The sequence below is a fragment of the Geotrypetes seraphini genome, chromosome 17 (assembly GCF_902459505.1).
Source record: "Geotrypetes seraphini chromosome 17, aGeoSer1.1, whole genome shotgun sequence".
In the NCBI taxonomy this organism is placed as follows: Eukaryota; Metazoa; Chordata; class Amphibia; order Gymnophiona; family Dermophiidae; genus Geotrypetes; species Geotrypetes seraphini.
Genome location: NC_047100.1, coordinates 766948 through 784066, shown reverse-complemented (window position 1 = coordinate 784066; position 17119 = coordinate 766948). Strand labels below are relative to the sequence as shown.

General features: G+C 42.8%; 1 protein-coding gene across 10 annotated transcripts in view; it reads right to left on the bottom strand.

The window, feature by feature from the left end:
• ITPR1 (inositol 1,4,5-trisphosphate receptor type 1) overlaps nt 1–17119 on the bottom strand; it is a 234033-nt gene that overhangs the window by 110102 nt on the left and 106812 nt on the right. For all 10 annotated transcript variants that reach the window (XM_033925743.1, XM_033925747.1, XM_033925746.1 and 7 more), the window contains 4 exons: nt 11889–12009; nt 11091–11278; nt 3696–3844; nt 2905–3016 (listed from right to left, as the gene is read on the bottom strand). In XM_033925743.1, the coding sequence (XP_033781634.1) occupies nt 2905–3016; nt 3696–3844; nt 11091–11278; nt 11889–12009 (570 nt within the window). The remainder of the gene's footprint in view (nt 1–2904; nt 3017–3695; nt 3845–11090; nt 11279–11888; nt 12010–17119) is intronic.

Here is a 17119-nt window from a genome sequence, read left to right as displayed (position 1 = left end):
CCAATACAGATCCCTGTGGCACTCCATTGAGAAAAATGACCCTTTAACCCTACCCTCTGTTATCTTTCCGATGACCAATTCTTAATCCACAACTGAACTTTGCCACCTATCCCATAACTCTTTAATTTTCTCAGGAGTCTCCCTTGAGGAACTTTATCAAAAGCTTTCTGAAAATCTATAAAAACACTAGATCAACTGGCTCACCTTTATCCACATGTTTATTCAAAGAAGTTAAGCAGATTGGTGAGAGAAGATCTCCCTAGGCTGAAACCATGCTGACTATCTCATTAAATCATGCTTGTCTGTGTGTTCCACAATTTTATTTTTTATAATTGTTTCCACCATTTACCCGCTTATCAGTCTATAATTTCCCAGATCTCCTCTGGAACACTTTTTAAAAATTGGCGTAACATTGGCCACCCTCCAATCTTCAGGTACTACAGTAGTTGCATCGTCTTACCACTGGAAGGTGTAAAAAGGGCCACATGCCACAAACAGAGAAAATGGCTCCATTTGAGAATCTTTATTTTTGTCATCCAGTTCTGCTCAGATTCACAGATAAACCCTTTACCGGGTCTAAGACTTCAGAGGCAGGTGCCATTAAAGGTTTGCAGGGTAGGAAATAGGAGTCTGGGAAAGTCAAAGCTAGAGGTGAGCACTGGCAAAGTTAAACCCAAACTCATTTATATGTCATTCTGGTTAGTCCCATGCTGCCTCATATTACAAAACAGGAAACTATTTGGGGCTTTTGCTATGTAAGGACTCACACCTATGGCAATGAATGCATCAACGCCAAGGCAACTACGCAGGCCATGTGCAGCATTGCTGAACAGTCCCTCTAAGGGGGAAATAACTGTCAAACCAACACAGCTCAGACCCAAAAGGTTATTACTGTAAAAGCTCTTAAAACCCATTTTGAGACCTGGAGATATCCATCTGCTATAACTAATAAATGACAACCACAGAGACATGCAAATGCAGACACACACATTAGAAGAGACTGCAAAGCACAAGCTTTAAGGAGATATGCCAATTACTTCTGTGCAGTTGGGGGATAGAGAATTGCTTGCTGAAATGTTACAGATCTGAAGGAAGCAGCAGGTTCACTTCTCACCATTCAAAAAGCTAACAGTAGCAGGAGCCTCCACACCAGAAGTAATCCACACTATATTACTCTTCAAGATACATAACATTGCATGCAGTTTATGCTTAAAGAGTAATATGAACCCCAGAAATAGAAAAAGAGTGTAAACCTCAGTCATGTCCAGTTCATCCAGAGCAATTAGCTGGGAGAGGAGAAATGAAGAGCATAATTAATATCGCAAGCAGAGAAGTGTCAGTATCTAAGCAAGTGATTGCGGTCACTTTTATCATGAGATTCACTATTGAAGTCTGGTCAGGAGGTTGACAATAAAAAGCTGTTGCAGGTGGGAGCCACGCAAGTATTTCACATTCAATGCCTCACTGACTTTCCATTAGAATGCAATTCACCCTCTTATTCCAATTCAGAACTTCTTAGGACCTCCTGCACCTGGTACAAATGCCTTTATGCTCAGCTGTGGAGCACTTTTCTTATTTGATATCCCTCCCAACTTTGGGCTAGATACATAAAACACAGTCGCTAGGACCGTGCAGATCACTGTGGGCCAATTTTTGGGCCGATTCTGTAATGCAAATGATTTGCGTGGAGCTTCACCATTATCCCATCCAATCGGTCACTGTGAGAGCGACTGACACATGTGCAAAGCCGGTTTGGGGAAGACTGAACAGCTAAGTGGCAGGGGAAGCCCCAAAGCAGCCTCCTACCACTCAGCTGTTGGGGCTTTTTTCTCTTTTTTAATGGCACAGATGTTCTGCATGTGTTACAGGAGAGAAAGGGAATCCCTGTTGCCTCTATTCTTGTTCTGGGGTCATTGGGAGGTGGATCTACTTAATTTTTTTATGGGTCAAGTATGTGCAAACAATATGAAAAAAACAGGCAAATCTGTCTTTTTCCAGTCAGTCTTCGATTATGGTATGCAATGTTAGGCCATTGATAGAAACATGATAGATAAAAGGTCAAATGACCCATTCAGTCTGCCCATCCGCAGTCACCATTATCTCTTCCTCTCTCTTTGGCAAATCAATGGCTAATCAGGGACTTCCTTACGCTACACTCCCTAAGGAAGTCCCTGATTAGCTCAGGCGCCTAAGACCCCTCCCAAGGGAGGAGCCCAAGGAGGGGTGGTGTTCCCTTTAGCGCATGACAAGGAGAGCTCATTAAAATACTAATGAGCTCCTTGTAATGCATTTGCATAGGGTTCTTGGTGGTGCTACGAAGATCAATAGCAGCCATGGGGAACCCTTTTGTACTTTAATGAGTTTTACTGGCAAGGAAAACTTTTGAGCATCGGGGCCTGACTTGGGGGCACAAAACAAAGCTAAGTAGTAAATTTAAAACAAACAGGAGAAAATATTTCTTCATGCAATATTAAACTCTGGCATTTGTTGCCAGAAAATGAGGTGAAAAACAGTTAGCTTAACAGGGTTTAAAAAAGGTTTGGAGAATTTCCTAAATGAAAAGTCCATAAACCACTAGTAATATGAACTTGGGAAAATACATTGCTTATTTCTAGGATAAGCAGCACAAAATAGTTTCTCTTTTGAGATCTTGCCAGGTATTTGGACCCGATATGGTCATTTCTGAAAACAGGATTCTGTGTTCCAGTAGGGCAACATTTATGTGCTTACGTTCCATTTCTCCTCAGTTGCTCCTTCCATTAGAAATGTTAACAGGTTTCTGCAGGGTCCTTGGGGAATCTGTAGAAACCTGGACAGGCAGAGTGATCACATATACATATCCCCCCACCCCACCCCACCCAAACACTTGCACTCTGAATAGGAGTTCAATAAAATGTCTCATACCTTCTCGCCATATCCTCGGTCTTTGGTCATCATCTCCCGCAGGGTCTGAAGCACTTTGATGCAAAGCTTTTCCTCATTTTCTTCTAGCAGTTGCTTGGTGTGCCGTATTAACCTGAAATTATCACATCTCAAAAACCACCTTTCTTCAAACAGCAGGCAAACTTTTTAAAACTACGATGTTTCAACATTTTTTTAGAATGCATTTCCTAACAATCTATCTTAAAATTAACACATCTTTGTAAACATATTTTTATTGTAAACCAAGTCGAGCCCTATATCTTTAGGAATGATCCAATATATAAATCTAAGATTTAGATTAGACCAGCAACCTATCCCCAACCTAACACAGCAGCAATAGCAGCCTTAAGCCATCTTTCAATGACTAAACTGAGCTAGAAGCTGCGCTATATGGTCCTGAAGTAGAGGCTTTTTACGCACTGCAATAGCTGCTACGAATAGTCTCCAACATTCCATAATGGAACATTCCCACAGAATTAAGACTTGTGTTTTAATATTTTTAGCAACAACTGAATAGTTGTATTAACACTGATTGAAGTGTCACCATGGGTTTGCTCCAGCTCTCATGCTGTGTCTGACATTTTCTCTGGTCACAAATATCTGCATCCTCCCACCATCAACACCGTAGCGCTAAAAAGCCACACAATAGCCTTAGTAAGCTCCTCACATGCATACTGAAGATGACAGATCCAGGAAAGACAGAGGAAAATCTCTATTGCTAAACAAAACCAGGTATCTCTTAAGCTGCATAAAGGTCCCAGGGTAACACTTACTTGCAGATAAAGCCGCCACTCTCACACTTCCGCCTGGCTTCTGTGTTCTCTGGAAAGAGCAGTTCTGGTCGGTGCAAGACATCTACAAGTACCGACAACTCTGCTTGAACAAGAGGGCGTAGGCGGTCTTCCAGTGATGACACAATATCCTGAAGACAGAGGTCAACAAAAATACTAACAACATGCATGTTCCCTCGCTATACAGGTAAAGCATCACATGTGGAACTTCATACAGCCCTCAGCAGGGTCAATGAAAAGTCACAGTTGCAATGTCTACCAGCCACCATAGTTTGGAAAAGGACCCACCAAAGTCAAATGTTAATATTCTTGGTGGCAATAACAGAATAGTTTGCATTACTCTTTCTCAAGTTATGTCCCATGAAGGTGGCAGATGAGGGTGCAGAGTTGGATACTTTCTGTTACCTACAATAAAATCAATTACACAGCACACACACACACTATATGCCTAAGTTGTGGATCTCCAAACACAATGCACAAAGCTGTAGAAAATGGGGGAGCAGATGCAGGGCTAGAATGGTGGAAAGAGGAAGACCTGGGAATAGTGGAACTATGTGGGAGAGAAGGAAGTGTCAAGGAAATGAATAAGAGGATAGTGATTACAGAGGGTAAAAATATGGCAATGGGAGTAGATGAAAGGGAATGGAGGGCCAGGAAAGGAGTGAGATGGGGAAATCAGAGAGCTACTGGGTAAGAGAAGATGGAAACTTGATAGGTAGCTGAAGAGTAGAAAGGAGAAGGGTGAGAAAGAAGATGAAATTTGAGTTGACATGCAGAAAAGAGCTAAAAAGGGGCAATCAATATGTCAGAGGCAGGTATAGTAAGGGAATAGATAGGACAGAAGAGAAAAGACAAATGGATAGCAGCCGATTAGAAGAATTAGCAGAAAGAGAGACAGCAGGAAAGAGAAACTGGAACCAACACGATGGAAAAATAAAATGTCCAGACAACAAAAGTAGAAAAAAAGCATTTTATTTTGAATGTTTTCAATGGAATATGTTAGCTTTGGGAAATGTGCATAGAAAACATCTGTATTGTGTTTAAGTAGAAAAGGAAATGCATTTCTGTATTTATTTTTCCAGTGTTGAAGCACATGCTAAGTTTAATTTCTTGGGGTTACCAGTTCATTTTTTGTCTAAATATTTTTCTTTAAACAATCATAAAAAATAAAATTGTGGAACACGTAGAAAACATGATTTAATGAAACAGAGTCAGCATGGGTTCAGCCAAGGAAGATCTTGCCTCACCTATTTGCTTGACTTCTTTGAAGGTGTGAATAAACATGTGGATAAAGGTGAGCCAGTTGATGTAGTGTATCTAGATTTTCAGAAAGCATTTGACAGAGTTCCTCATGAGAGGCTCCTGAGAAAATTAAAGAGTCATGGGAGAGGTGACAAAGTTCAGTTGTGAATTAGGAATTGGTTATCAGATAGAAAAAGAGAGGGTTGGGTTAAATGGTCATTTTTCTCAATGGAGAAGAGTAAACAGTGGAGTGCCGCAGGGATCTGTACTGGGACTGAAAGTTCCTGCTGAACCGGAACGTACGCAGGTAGGGCTGGTCTCAGTTAGGGCACTGACCTAGGGGCCGTCGCGGGAACAGACTGCTGGACACGATGGACCACTGATTTGACCCAGCAGTGGCAATTCTTATGTTACATTACATTAGTGACTTCTATTCCGCCTGTACCTTGCAGTTCTAAGCGGATTACAGTGTAAGATAACTGGACATTTCCAGGAAGTTACAAACAACAGTATAAGTTGCCATTTAGGGGATGATTACACAGTAGATGCAGAGGACGCTTATATAGTGGATGCAGGGGAATTACAGATTAGGGGCAAGGTAGTAAGGTAAGGGGGAGAGTTAGGATCACTAGAAGGGAAGAAGAGGTTTAGGGTTGGTTTCTTGAAAGGGGGGATAAAAGTAGAAGGGAGGAGGTTAGCTGGTAGTTTGCGTAGAGGGCGGAGGAAGAGAGGGGGGATAAGAAAGTTGTATAGTTTTTTTGAAAAGCACAGTTTTGATTTGTTTTCGGAGTGATTTAAAGTTACTTGTAGTTGTCAGCAGATTGAGGATGGAGGGGTCCAGCTTCGCTGCCTGCGTCGCTAGGAGGCAGTCGTACATTTTTTTGCACTGAGTTCCCTTAAGTGGTGGGTAGGAGAATAGGGTCTGGGTTCTTCTTGGTCTGGATATGCTGTTATGATTTAGCCGGTTGTTGAGATAGGTGGGTGCAGTTCCATTTGTTGCTTTGAATAAGAGACAGTAGAATTTGAATTGGATTCGAGCTCGTATCGATAGCCAGTGTGAATCTAGGTAGGCATTGGTGATATGGTCAAATTTTCCGAGTGAATAGATCAGCCTGAAGGCTGCGTTTTGAATGGTCTGTAGTTGGTTTATCAAGATTATGGGGCAAGGAAGGTAGAGGATATTGCAATAGTCCACTAGTCCTAGGACAAGAGATTGGACTATGATCCTGTAGTGATCTTTTTCGAAGAATTTTCTTATTTTTCGTAAGTTGCACATGGTGAATAATGCTTTTTGAGTGGGTTTGTTGATTTGGATCTGCACTGTGCAGCATCTATCTATCGAGATTCCAAGGATTTTGAGAGAGGACTGTATGGGGTATTTGGTGGCATTTATTTTTAGTTCTGTTATGGATGGGGTTTTGTCCTTTTCAAGTAGTAGGAATTTTGTTTTGTCTGAGTTTAATTTCAGTTTGTGGTCTAGCATCCATTCTTCCACTGCTTCCAGTGTTGTTTTTAGGTTGCCTAACGAGGTGGGGGGGTTTTGGGTGTCGAAGGGGAGTAGTATGGTTATATCTTCCGCGTAGCTGAAAGATGTTACATTTAGGGTGTCTAAGGTGATGCCAAGGGATGATAAGAAGAGGTTGAAAAGCATAGGCAACAACGGTGATCCTTGTGGGACTCCATAGGGGTTAGACCAGGGGTCCGATTTGTGGTCGTTTGACTTGACTCTGTAGGTTCTTGTTTTTAGGAATTCTTGGAACCAGTTGTATACTACTCCCGAGATCCTTATAGCATCAAGTATCTGAAGCAGTATGGTGTGGTCAACCAGGTCGAATGCCGCTGAGAGATCGAGTTGAATTAGCAACATTCTTCTTCCTTTACTAAGGTGCTATCTAGCTGTATCTAGTAGCGTTGCTAATAATGTCTCTGTGCTATAACTGGGTCTGAATCCTGATTGAGAGGGGTGAAGTATGCTGTTGTCTTCTAGGTAGTTGGTGAGGTATTGTGCTACTAGTCCTTCTATTATTTTAACGTATAGTGGGATTGAGGCGATGGGTCTGTAGTTAGAGGGGGTGTCTATTGGGCCTTTGAGATCTTTCAATAGAGGGGTGATTATAATTTCACCTAGTTCAGGTGGGAATTAACCTTCCGTGAGTGTGGTTTGAATCCATTGCATGAGGTTGGCTCTGAATGTAGGAGTGGCGTTTGTTAGGAGATATGAGGGACAATTATTCAAGTCACATGATGCTTTGCTATATTTTTTGTAGAGACGGTCCATGTCAGACCATTGAACTAGTGGGAAGGTGGTCCAGGTCCTGTCTGCTGCTATGGGTTCTTCTGTTGTAGGTTTTGTTATGATCTCGTCGAGGTATGTTGATGAGTTGTTGAAGGTGGATCTGATTGTGGTGATCTTGCTTTTGTAGTGGTCAGCTAGTTGGGAGGCTGTTGGTGGGTGGTTTCCTTGGGTGGCTAAGAGAGGTTTGGTATCAGTGAGGTTCTTTACAACTTTGAAGAGCATTTTAGTGTCTGAGGTTGCTGTGCCAACTAGTTTGGAGTGGTAGGCTTTCCGTTTTTCATTAAGTTTGATCAGGTTTCTCCATTCGACTTTGGTTTGATCCTGGTTCTGTTTTTTCCAAGCTCTTTCGAATTGTCTACAGCGCCTTTTTAGTTGTATTGGTTCGGTGTCGAACCATTTGTCGGAAGGCCTGCAAATTCTGTTTTTAGGTTTTAATGGGGCTAGTTCATTCAGTGTTGTTTCACTTAAGGTTCGCCAGTGGTGTATAAATTCTATCGGATCTGTTGAGTCTATAGTGTCTATAGCGGGGTCTATTTTGTCCCAGAATGTAGTTGGTTCGATTTTTTGACGGGTTTTGTGAGGTTCAGGTTTGTTGTTGCCCAGTTGATATTGAAGGTATATTTGTGGTGGTCTGACCAGAGGGAGGGGTGCCAGATACCGTTGGAGATGTGGATATCTGGTGTATTGGAGTTTTGGGCTGTGTATGCTACAATATCAAGTTGGTGGCCTTTTTCATGCATGGGTTGGGGATTAAGGATTTCGTAGGAAAGTGCATTGAGGTATGAGAGTAGATCTTCGACTTGTTTTAAGGTGTGGTCTTCTAGGTGTAGATTAAAGTCTCCGAGGAGCAGGTTATGTGTTGAGTTAAGAGAGTTCTGGAATATGAAGTCTTCGAGTTCGTGTTTGGAGGTATTCCATTTGCCTGGTGTAATATAGCAAAGAAGGCAAGTTAATGTACCTGTGAGTGTGTGGTCGGATAGTTGGCATGCTAGAAGGTCCAGGTAGGGGGAGGAGCGTTTATCCAGGACTTTTAGGTTAAGGTTGTTTTTTACTAGTATGGCCAGTCCTCCCCCTCGCTTGTTTTGTCGACAGACTACCGGTAGTTCTAGTTTGTATCCTCTTGGGCAGAATTCGGTTATGCGTGGGTCTGAGTCGGAGGTTAGCCAGGTTTCGGTTAAGAAGAGGCAACCTAGATGTTCTTTAGTTATCCAGTCTTTGATTAGGTCTGCCTTTGGGCTAATTAATCTTAAGTTCATATATGCACAGGCTAAAGAGGTGAATTTTTTGAGAGGAGTGGAGGTGATCTTTGGCTGGAGTAGTTGTCTAGGAAGTGTCCAAGGTTTTTGAAGTTTGTCTTGGGTTTTGGAGGTGGCCTTTTTCCCCAGATGGTGGGGATCTTTCGAGGGTTGACAATGGGCAGTATACAGGATTTCTGGGGGAGAGAGGTTCTTATGAATGTACATTGCTACTAGATCCCAAAGTGTCACATTAAAATAAAAACTTGTATTGAAAAAAAAACATGCACAGTTAAGGATAGCTATGGCAAATTGTAACCTGTAAACCCTATATTTGTTGGTATTAGACCCCTAGTTCATATCAAGTTAGGATACAACCTTGTATTGTAAATTTGTTCTTTAATTATGTCAAATTGTGACCTGGTAACTATATAATAAGTATGTTTAACCTGTAAGCCGTTCTGAGCTCCTTGAGGACAACGGGATAGAAAACAAATTAAATAAATAAATAATCCAAGGAATGATTCTTAGTGATAGCACACTTCCATTCATTAGGAAAGGCACCTGAAGACAGACTGTTAACCATTTGCAGTGCAAGAGGTGATAAACCATGCTTGGGCTCAAGAATCCATGATGATGGGATGGTTTTCCTAACAGAGGACAATGTCTTTTCAAAGGTCCTAATTGTTGGCAAGTTAAAATGTGACCAAGTAGAAGAGGGGATTCCTACTAGATGAAATGATTCGCCACTAGAATCTGAAAAGATGGGTCAGATCAACAGGTGGAGAAAGAGGACATGAAGAGAGTAGAAACAATACTTTGGACGAGAAATAATCAAAAATTAGTCAAAATTAAAGAATGGCTCACTTATAACAAACTCGCGCTTAACATACCAAAAACAAAGATCCTCCTTTTTCCTTCAAAACAGGGAATACAATTATCTTCTCCTTTCAAGATAGATGACTTAATAATTGAAACAGTGACATCTCTCAAAATTTTAGGTGTAATCATAGATGACAAGTTTACATATCAAGAACAAGTTAACAATATTGTTAAATGTTGTCTTTATCGTCTCCGCTTAATCCGTTCTATGTCAAAATATTTAGAACCACAATCTTTAAATATTCTAATGCACTCTCTTGTTATAACAAAACTAGATTACTGTAACTCTCTGCTACAAAACATTACTCAAAAAGAAAAAAAACGTTTACAAATTATACAGAACATAGCAATCAAAATAATTCACAATGGTAAAAAATACGACCACGTAACACCTCTGCTAATCAAATCACATTGGCTGCCCATAAATAATCGAATAACTTATAAAATAGCTCTACTTATTTTCAAAACACTAAGTACTAATGAACCACAATTCATAGACCGTTTATTAATACCCCATTCTTCAAATCGCTCTTTACGTTCCGATTCTCAAGAATTATTAATGGTTCCCTCTTTAAAAATAGTAGGGACAAAACGCCACGATATTTTCTCTGTAGTGGCTCCTCTCACTTGGAATTCTCTTCCTTTATATATCAGGAAAAATAAGAATTTAAATCAATTCAAAACCAATTTAAAAACATTTCTTTTTAAATTATCTTTTGATCTCTAAACTCATCTCATTGCCAATTCCGAACAGAGCACCTTCAATCCCGTCCCACTGTTTTTTCCCTCCCCTTTCAGACCTCTCTTTCTCCCTTCTTAGGGAAAATATTTTTGTAACTTTAATTCCTTATGTTCATTCCATATGTGTCATAGTCTGTCAATATTGTTTTGTGTGTCAAATTCCTATTAGTTAAAGAATTATTAATTTACTGTTATTTTACCCTTCTTGTGTTTAATATTATATAATTTAACGATGATTGTTATACTTTGTTAATCGCTTAGTTTGTAATAAGCGATACATCAAATAAAATTAAACTTGAACTTGAAACTTGAAGAGGCAGATAAAATAGATGTCAATTTTGAGAATCTTTTTAAAATAGAATAAAGTTGTCTGGGTCCATTGGAAGCTTTAGAGATCCTGTTGATATAATAAGAGCTACTGTGAATGTACTAAATGAAACTTTTCCAGATCAGAGATAGCTCTAGCTCTATGCCATCTATATTCAATAGCTCAAAGATGTGTTTTAAATAACTACAGAGACTGCATAGGCAGTAGCATGGAAGAATCACTCTTGCCCCGGCTCACTGCTGAACCACCAAGGCAGTAAGGTGGACATGCAGTAGGACCAGGATTGGGGGGAGGGGGAGGCAGGCTTAGTACAGAGCCAAAAAGTCACTGTGATGGGGAAGGAAGAAAGGAATCGATCGTTCTGGCTCCCCGCACCACTGGACCAACTGGACTTATGGAGAAATGTTCTTGGTTTATAATTGGATGGGTTCATATTCGAGTATATACGTTAATTCCAAGGCCACTGCCATGCTGTCTTTTTAGCAGAGACCAAGACATGGCTCTGTGATACACACCTGAATCTGTATAAGGACTGTTTAGTGTGTAATTAAATGTAACTTAGCAGCTATCACTAGTACAGGACCACAACTGGCACATAAGAGTCATCCCATCACACTGAGCTATTCTGACAAAAGATCAAGATACTAAGTTACCTGCAATCTTTCAATTATATTCCGGTAATCTCGAGAGGCTGCAAATATAGAGTCGCGGCGGGCAGCATTCCTTGCAGACATCCTCCAGTTCATTGCCGTCTTCTGGACAATGATGTTGTGGGATTTTAAGAACAGCTGGTTCACTTGACTGTCTAGGTCCACAGGAATGGCAATAGCCCGACTCTTTGCTGCAAGAAATAACTTGTCAAGTCTCATTCTAGTCACACCATATTAAGGAAAGGGCTTTCTGGAGATCTAACTAGGCTTAATCTCCTCATTCCACACACAATTACCCTCCCAGCAGAAAATCAGATACCAAGAAAATGTAGCTCAAAGATCCAGAAATATTTCCCATGGTGCTGATGTCTCACAGGCTTGATTAAAAGCTTGTTTCCAAGCCGATGACCTCAAGAAGGAAGCCCTATCTGGCACAAAGCAAGTACGACAACAAGTGGTAGCAGCAAAGTTTAGACTACACACCTTGCTTTAGAAGGGCAAAACTAAATCCTTTTAAGAGACACTGTCTCCAGAAGAATGCGCCTTGTGGAAGGTAAAGTCTAGTTACATGAAGCCCTTTGCCTATAGTTACAATCATCCAGCTTTCAGAGGTTAATCGAATGGATTTCAGTTGGTCTGCAAGCCAAACTGAAGCAGATCTCTAGTGGTTTCCTACAAATTACCTTAATGGGGCTTGAAAGCAAAGGCACAAAATATAGTGGCATAATGTAAAAGTTAACAAGTGGCCCCATCCTGTGCAAAATAAGCCACTGATCTATTTATGGGTGATAAGAACCTTACCCACATCCGACAGCACTCGGATACAGCTCTCCACAGAAGCCTTCTGACTGGGCACCAGCCAGTTGCAATGATATACCCGGAAGATGCCTTGTAAGAGCTGCACAAACACAGGCTGACGAGTCTAGAAAAGGATGACAGAAGCTGTACTATGGTTCCTAACAGGCAGTGGAGGAGCAGATTTTTTCCAGTAAACACCCAAAATGAATGATGGAGTCCCAAAGCTCAACCCCAGTGGTGGTTGCAAAACTATTCAAGAAAAGAAAAGAAAAGAAAATGCATGCAACATGCAGTCCCAAATTTTTATTAAAATCATCTGAAAAAATAACCCAGTGTGCTGCTCACTGCTGCCACCTCAGAGCACTTCTCCCATCTTCTCCCTCAGTTTGGGTTCTGTGTTGGATATTTGATCTAGGCCATTCCAAACCTTATTCCAGAACTCAATACCTGCCAACTTCCTTCATCAAAAACATGAGCCAGTAGCTCACAGACTCAGGGCCTCCTGCACACTCTTTCCAAGCTGTGTGATTAGCAGCTCAGACATCTGGCTGCTCTTCCTCCCCTTGCTGGACTTCAATGGAAGATTAGGTTTCTACCTACGATAATCTTCTTTCTGTTATTCCCTGGAGGATTCCATACGCTAGGTGTTCAATCCCAACCTGCAGGCCGGGTATTGCAGGAATTCACATCTTTTCAGAACACATAGCGCACTCCCCCTTGTGGTAAAATCAGTTCAGTCCCAAAGCCAAGCATATACCTGTAAATCCAGGACAAAGGGGGTACAGGGAAGAATCCCCATCAACACAAGTAAGTCACGAACTGGTATGCTCTGCAAAATATATATCAACAAGTAATAAACAGGCACAAAGGCAACTCAGAAAAAAACACTGATGAACAATGCAGAACTACTAACCTGTGTGCAACGAACACCCCAAGAAAGAGCCTTCGGCATTGTGCATATTCACACAGAAAACTCCCCACAGGATCCGATAACTGGCTGGAAAATCTTCAAGCCTGCAAGGAGAATAACTGAGGCAGAAAGAAGCAGGCTATTCCAAACCACTGAGTGTAAACAGAGCGGGTAGGCCATATGGAATCCTCCAGGGACTAACTGAAAGAAAATTATCGTAGGTAGAAATCTAATCTTCCATTCTGTTACGTCCCTTCCGGATTCCATACTCTCGCTGATGTGCCAAGGCCACAGAAGCAAGGGAGGGACAGAAGAGCCTGCCCACAAACCAGAGGTCCCGAAAAACAGCAGCAGAATGCGTGCCACATCCATTCAGTAAAACTGGGTAAAAGTATGAAGAAAGGACCAAGAACCGCCCTGCAAATTTCATCAGGATGAATAGTGTAAGATATCACCCACAACGACACCACCCTTCCTGTCAAGAGTGCTGGAAGCAAAAATCGGTGGCTGCACGCCATGGACGATGTAAGTTGCGGAAATGGCCATTCGAATCCATTGAGCGATCAAGGACTTGAATGCTGGCCCCACCACAGTGAGGCACAGTAATGAGAACAAAACAGTGATCAGACAGCCCCTTTAAAATTCAAGATTGCCGCCGTCACAAATTTGCACCATAAATGGCAATAATAACAAACATCCAAAAATTAAAAAATAGTAATTTGGGGAGGTGGGGAATCTGAACTAGAGAGCTGAATGGGGACGACGGGAATCCCGCGAGTTCCCCCTTCGGGTCGCGGGGATCCCATGGGTATGCCCCCTAGGGTTGCGGGGTTCCTGCGGGGTTGGATGTACTCGCGAGGCTCCTCTTCTCCCTACCTGCCCTGCCGCAGCACACAGCCGATCGGAAGTCTTCCACAATGTCAGTGCTGACATCTGAGGGAGGGCTTAAGCAAAGCCCTCCCTTCCTCCGACGTCGGTGCTGACATCGGGAAGACTTCCGGTCGGCTGTGTGCTGCGGCAGGGCAGGTAGGGAAAGGCAGTGGCGTACCAAGGGGGGGGCGGGGAGGGAGGTCTGCTCTGGGTGCAGCCTTAGGGGGGGGTGCACAGCCCGCCAGGTCCCCTTACCTATGTGACGCTTCCCTCAACCGACCGACAACAGGCCCGGTCCGACAAACCTCCCTGCCCTGTAGCCGCGAATCTAAATTACCTTCTTATAGCAGCTTCAATACTCCAGCTGCTGTAAGAAGGTAATTTAGATTCGCGGCTACAGGGCAGGGAGGTTTGTCGGACCGGGCCTGTTCTGTTGTCGGTCGGGCAGGGAAGCGCCACGAAGGTAAGGGGCAGGGAGAGAGAAAGGGAGGAAAGGTGGGGTGGAGAGGAAAAGACGCTTAAGGGAAATGGGTAAAACTGAGGGGGGAGAAGGACGCTGAAAGGACATGGGGAAGACAGAGGGGGGAGAAGGACGCTGAAAGCACATGTGTAAGACAAAGAGGTGGAGAAGGACGCTGAAAGAACATGTGTAAGACAGAGGGGGGAGAAGGATGCTGAAAGCACATGTGGAAGATAGAGGGGGAGAAGGACGCTGAAAGCACATGTGGAAGACAGAGGGGGGAGAAGGACGCTGAAAGCACATGTGGAAGCTAGAGGGGGAGAAGGACGCTGAAAGCACATGTGGAAGACAGGGGGGAGAAGGACGCTGAAAGCACATGTGGAAGACGAGGGGGGAGAAGGACACTGAAAGCACATGTGGAAGACAGAGGGGGGAGAAGGACGCTGAAAGCACATGGGGAAGACGGAGGGGAGAAGGACGCTGAAAGGAAATGGGGAAGAGAGAGTGGGGAGAAGACGCTGGCAGGGAAGAAGACAGATGCCAGACTATGGGGGGAGCGGAGGAAAGAAGATGGGTGCCAGACCAATTTGGAAGGGGGGAGAAAGGGAGAGGCACAGTAACAGAGCAAATGGAAGACGCAGAGAGAAGAGAGCTAGTGGATGGAAGGAATTGAATGAGAACATGAGGAAAGCAGAAACCAGGCAACAAAAGTAGGGAAATTTTTTTTTTTTTTTTTCTTTAGGATAAAGTAGTATATTAGTTGTGTTGATAAAAATTTATAAACATTAGAGGCTCTGGTAGAAACCCGTTTACAAAGTATGTATTCTTCCCAATTAATATTTCCAAATTAATAAAGTCTCTTTGCTTATTTGTAAATGGGTTTCTATCAGAGCCTTTAATTCAGTAGCATAATTAAATGAAATAACTATTTCTGAAGTTTATAGGGACGGGCGGGGACGGAAGGGATTCCTCACAGGGACGGGTGGGACTTTGGCGGGGACGGGTGGGACTTCTGTCCCCGCGCAACTCTCTAATCTGAACCCTACCCACAGAAACTGTGAAAAACAGGTTTTAAAACGTTTTCCAAGCCACTCATGAAGTTACCCTAAGAAACAATAGAGAGAGTCTGGTGCCTTCTGCCTGTCAGCATTTTTCAGCAGCTGAATAGAGAAGCAAGGACTTTTCTGCCCAAGAACAACTCTAAATGCCTAGGATTGGAGATCTTCAGACTGCTAGCTGGCCAGAGACCGACCCCAACCTCCGCCCCCACGGATCCTCTGCCATGCGGTAGGGGGCAAGAAAAGCAGACTGCACTAGAAACCTGTGATTGTGGTGTTACTGGCCAGCAAGCTCCATGGGAGGGACTTCGCTTCATAGATCCACCTGTGAAGCTGCAGTCCAGCGTCCTTTTCTCTGACACCGGAGCACTGGGAAGCCACCAAGAAATTAAGTTTAAGCACAGCAACAACAAAAGACTTCTGCCCAGGCTGCTTGCAGAAATTGAAAACTGATTTTAATCATTAGGTGTTCTGAAATGATGTGAATACCTGTAGTACCCGCACTGCAGGTTGGGAATGAGCACTTAGCATATGGAATCAGGAAGGGACGTAACAGAATAACCCTTTTAAAAATATGGTTACTAATCTGGGATGAAACTAGACAGCCAGCTGTCTAAGCAAATTCACCAGAACAGATATCTTCTTAGAAAAATGGATTACCTTCGATAATCTTCTCTCTGTTAGTCCCTGGAGGATTCCATACGTTAGATGTTCAATCCCAACCTACAGTCAAGGAGTTGCAGAAAGCCACAACTTTCACCCCCTTAGCCTGAGAGCTAGGAAACATATCCAGTTAAGTCCCAAAGCCAAGCAACATACCTAAACAAATCCATGACAAGGGGGTACTTAAGTAATTCATGAACTGGTTTCCTCTGCAAAATATTAACAAGTGATAAACAGGCACAAAAGCAACTCAGGAAAACATTGAGGAACAATGTAGAACTAACCTGCAGTATGCAGCGAGCACCCCAAGAAAGGCTTTGCATATTCACATGAACTCCCCCCAGGATCTGGCAACTGGCTGGAAAATCTTCAAGCCTGTAATGAGTAACTGAGGCAAAAAGGAGCAGGCTACCCCAAACAACTGAGTGAATAGAGAGAGGGCAGGTCATATGGAATCCTCCAGGGACTAACAGAAAAAAGATTATCGAAGCTGTAAACCTAATCTTCCATTCTGCTATGTCCCTTCTGGATTCCATACGCTAGGTGACGTACCAAAGCCATGTTAGTTAGGGAGGGACAGAAGAGCCTACCCTCAAACCCGAGGTCCTGAAAATGGCATCAGAACGCACCACCATATCCACTCAGTAAAATCATGTAAAAGTATGAAGAGAGGACTAAGTAACTGCCCTGCAAATTTCATCAGGATGAATCACGTGAGATTCCACTCACGATGCAGCCACAATTCTCATTGAATGTGCTTTAAGCGAGATCGATTTTAAAATCCAAGATGGAAAAAAAGAAGCAGAGCAACTACAAAAGACTTCTGCACGGACTACTTGTAGAAATTGTAACTAGATATGTTTTCTAGCTCTCAGGCTAAAGGGGTGGAGCATGTGCTCAGAAAAGTTGTGGCTTTCTGCAACTCCCGGACTGCAGGTTGGGATTGAAAAACTAGCATATGAAATCTGGAAGGGACGTAACAGAAAAGGCAGTTAGCATGTCCATTTGTTATATCAGGGGCTCCCTGGTTACAGTCTCAGATGTCTCCAACTCTTGCAAAACATTGTAGCCAGGTACTGGTAGGGAAAGGCAAAAAGTCAGTCACACCCTGATTAGTTGGGCTCAGGGGAAGATTCTCAAAACTAGTGGCATCTTTTCCAAGTTTCCTAGCAGTCTCCAATATGGCCATGCAAATGTAGTATGACAAGGTCATTAATATTAAAATGAGTACTCCAAGAGATTCTCTAACCTTGTGACACATTTATGGCCAAAA